The sequence below is a fragment of the Corticium candelabrum genome, unplaced genomic scaffold (assembly GCF_963422355.1).
Source record: "Corticium candelabrum unplaced genomic scaffold, ooCorCand1.1 SCAFFOLD_97, whole genome shotgun sequence".
Taxonomy (NCBI): domain Eukaryota; kingdom Metazoa; phylum Porifera; class Homoscleromorpha; order Homosclerophorida; family Plakinidae; genus Corticium; species Corticium candelabrum.
This window is the reverse complement of record NW_026912740.1, coordinates 10354-12000: the sequence shown is the minus strand read 5'-3', so window position 1 is coordinate 12000 and position 1647 is coordinate 10354. Positions and strand designations below refer to the sequence as shown.

At 38.8% G+C, this 1647-nt stretch overlaps 1 protein-coding gene across 1 annotated transcript; it reads left to right on the top strand.

The window, feature by feature from the left end:
- Positions 1-483: 483 nt before the first annotated feature.
- On the top strand, positions 484-1647 carry LOC134198037 (protein aardvark-like). Its single transcript, XM_062667379.1, has 4 exons — positions 484-785; positions 854-979; positions 1059-1187; positions 1245-1647. Exons 1-4 carry the CDS (start codon positions 584-586, stop codon positions 1379-1381), a joined length of 594 nt encoding a protein of 197 aa, XP_062523363.1. The 5' UTR covers positions 484-583; the 3' UTR covers positions 1382-1647.

Genomic DNA, 1647 nt, shown 5'->3' with positions numbered 1-1647 from the left:
ATAACTGGAATATTAGAATGTAGGTAGTATGAAAAGTAGTAGATTGGTATGACTGCAAAATGTGGGAGGCTACAAGGTAATGGAATGATGGAAATGGTGAAAGTAGTCATGCAAGCTTATTGGAACGGATTTGTTATGATCGATGGATGCGTTCTCTTGCCTTGCAGTTAGATAATTGCAGAACTGTTATTCTAAGGAAATCAGTTGGAATTTCTGAGCAAAGTCTTGTTCTTATCTTTTGTAATTGTGATGTTGGGCCAATTTGTGGCACTTTCTGTCAACATGTCATAACCAATCTGAATTGTGCCCCAATGGCTGTATTTCAGCTCTGTTTAACGTTTGTTTTGTTGACGCGATTATTAGATGCTAGTGAGTTTATGCAGCAATCTTTGTATTCTAGTCTTTTCTTAGACACTAAGATGTAATCTATGATAGTGATGGTTGGACACTGTTGGTGATATTTTGTGATTGTATGTCTCTATTGTCTAGCATTTTTTGTTGTTTTAGATATGCTGACTTGCTAAGGTCGGGTGCTACTGGTAGTGTGTCCATTAGTGCTTTGGTGTCTGCAATCTCTGCTGGAATGAGAGCTCTACCAGAAGATCCAGTGGTTCAAACAAATGGGTGTCGCTTGCTTGCTCACATTGCTGTCAATGATAGCAATCAGTTAGCCATAGCAAAAGAATGTGGTGTCAAAGCAGTGTTGATGGCCATGAAGAACTTTCCATGTGATTCGGCAATTCAAGAAAGCAGCTGTCGTGTATTGGGTCTTTTGTCATATCATTGTACGTGTCATAATATTTTGTTAATAATGAGCTGTATAAAAAAAGCAGTGGAATTGTCCTTTTGACAGCTGAAACTCAGCAGTATGTTACTCGACTGGGAGGTATTGAGGCAACTCTTGCAGCAATGGATAGCTGCGGCTCTCCAGAAGTGCTTGTTTCTGGTTGTAGCACTCTCACCTGTCTTGCAGTGACAGGTACAGTATTGATTTAATTAATATTGTGTTGGTATCACATGGGTACTTAACAATCGTTGTTGTTACGACTGGCAAACAGAAAAGAACATTGACCGCATACGAGATGAGAAGGGTGTTGAACGAGTCGTGTCTGCTATGAAAAAGTTTGAAGATCATTCAGATCTTCAACTGACTGGATGCCTTGCACTCAAATTATTTGCAGAAACTAGTAGGTGTACCTTGGTGGCTTGTACTCATCAGTCTGTAATATGTTTGCTTATTGTAGAGGAAGTTGCCAAACAAGTAGTCGCTGAAGGAGGTGAAGCCGTTATCAGGTCTGCTATGAAAAGATTTTCTGAATCTGCTGAACTGCTGAAGGAAGCTCAAGATGCTCTGGACAACATTAAGAAGCACAGCACTTAACTTGTCTTGTACTTTTGTTCATTAAGGAGGTTATCAAACTTGTTTACCTTCATCTATAGAAATAGGATGAGTTAGAGAGTAAAATGGTGTCAACACACTGGCAACAGTTTAATTGTTATATGTTAATTGCTGGTAGAAGTATATGGCACTTGAGAACAAGGAAAGTTTTTAACAATTATTATAACAAGCACCTTGTTTGTCAGTACAGGCACTAAGATCGTATAGCTTTGTTTTAAGTAGTACAGTAAATCTGACTATTGGCAAGA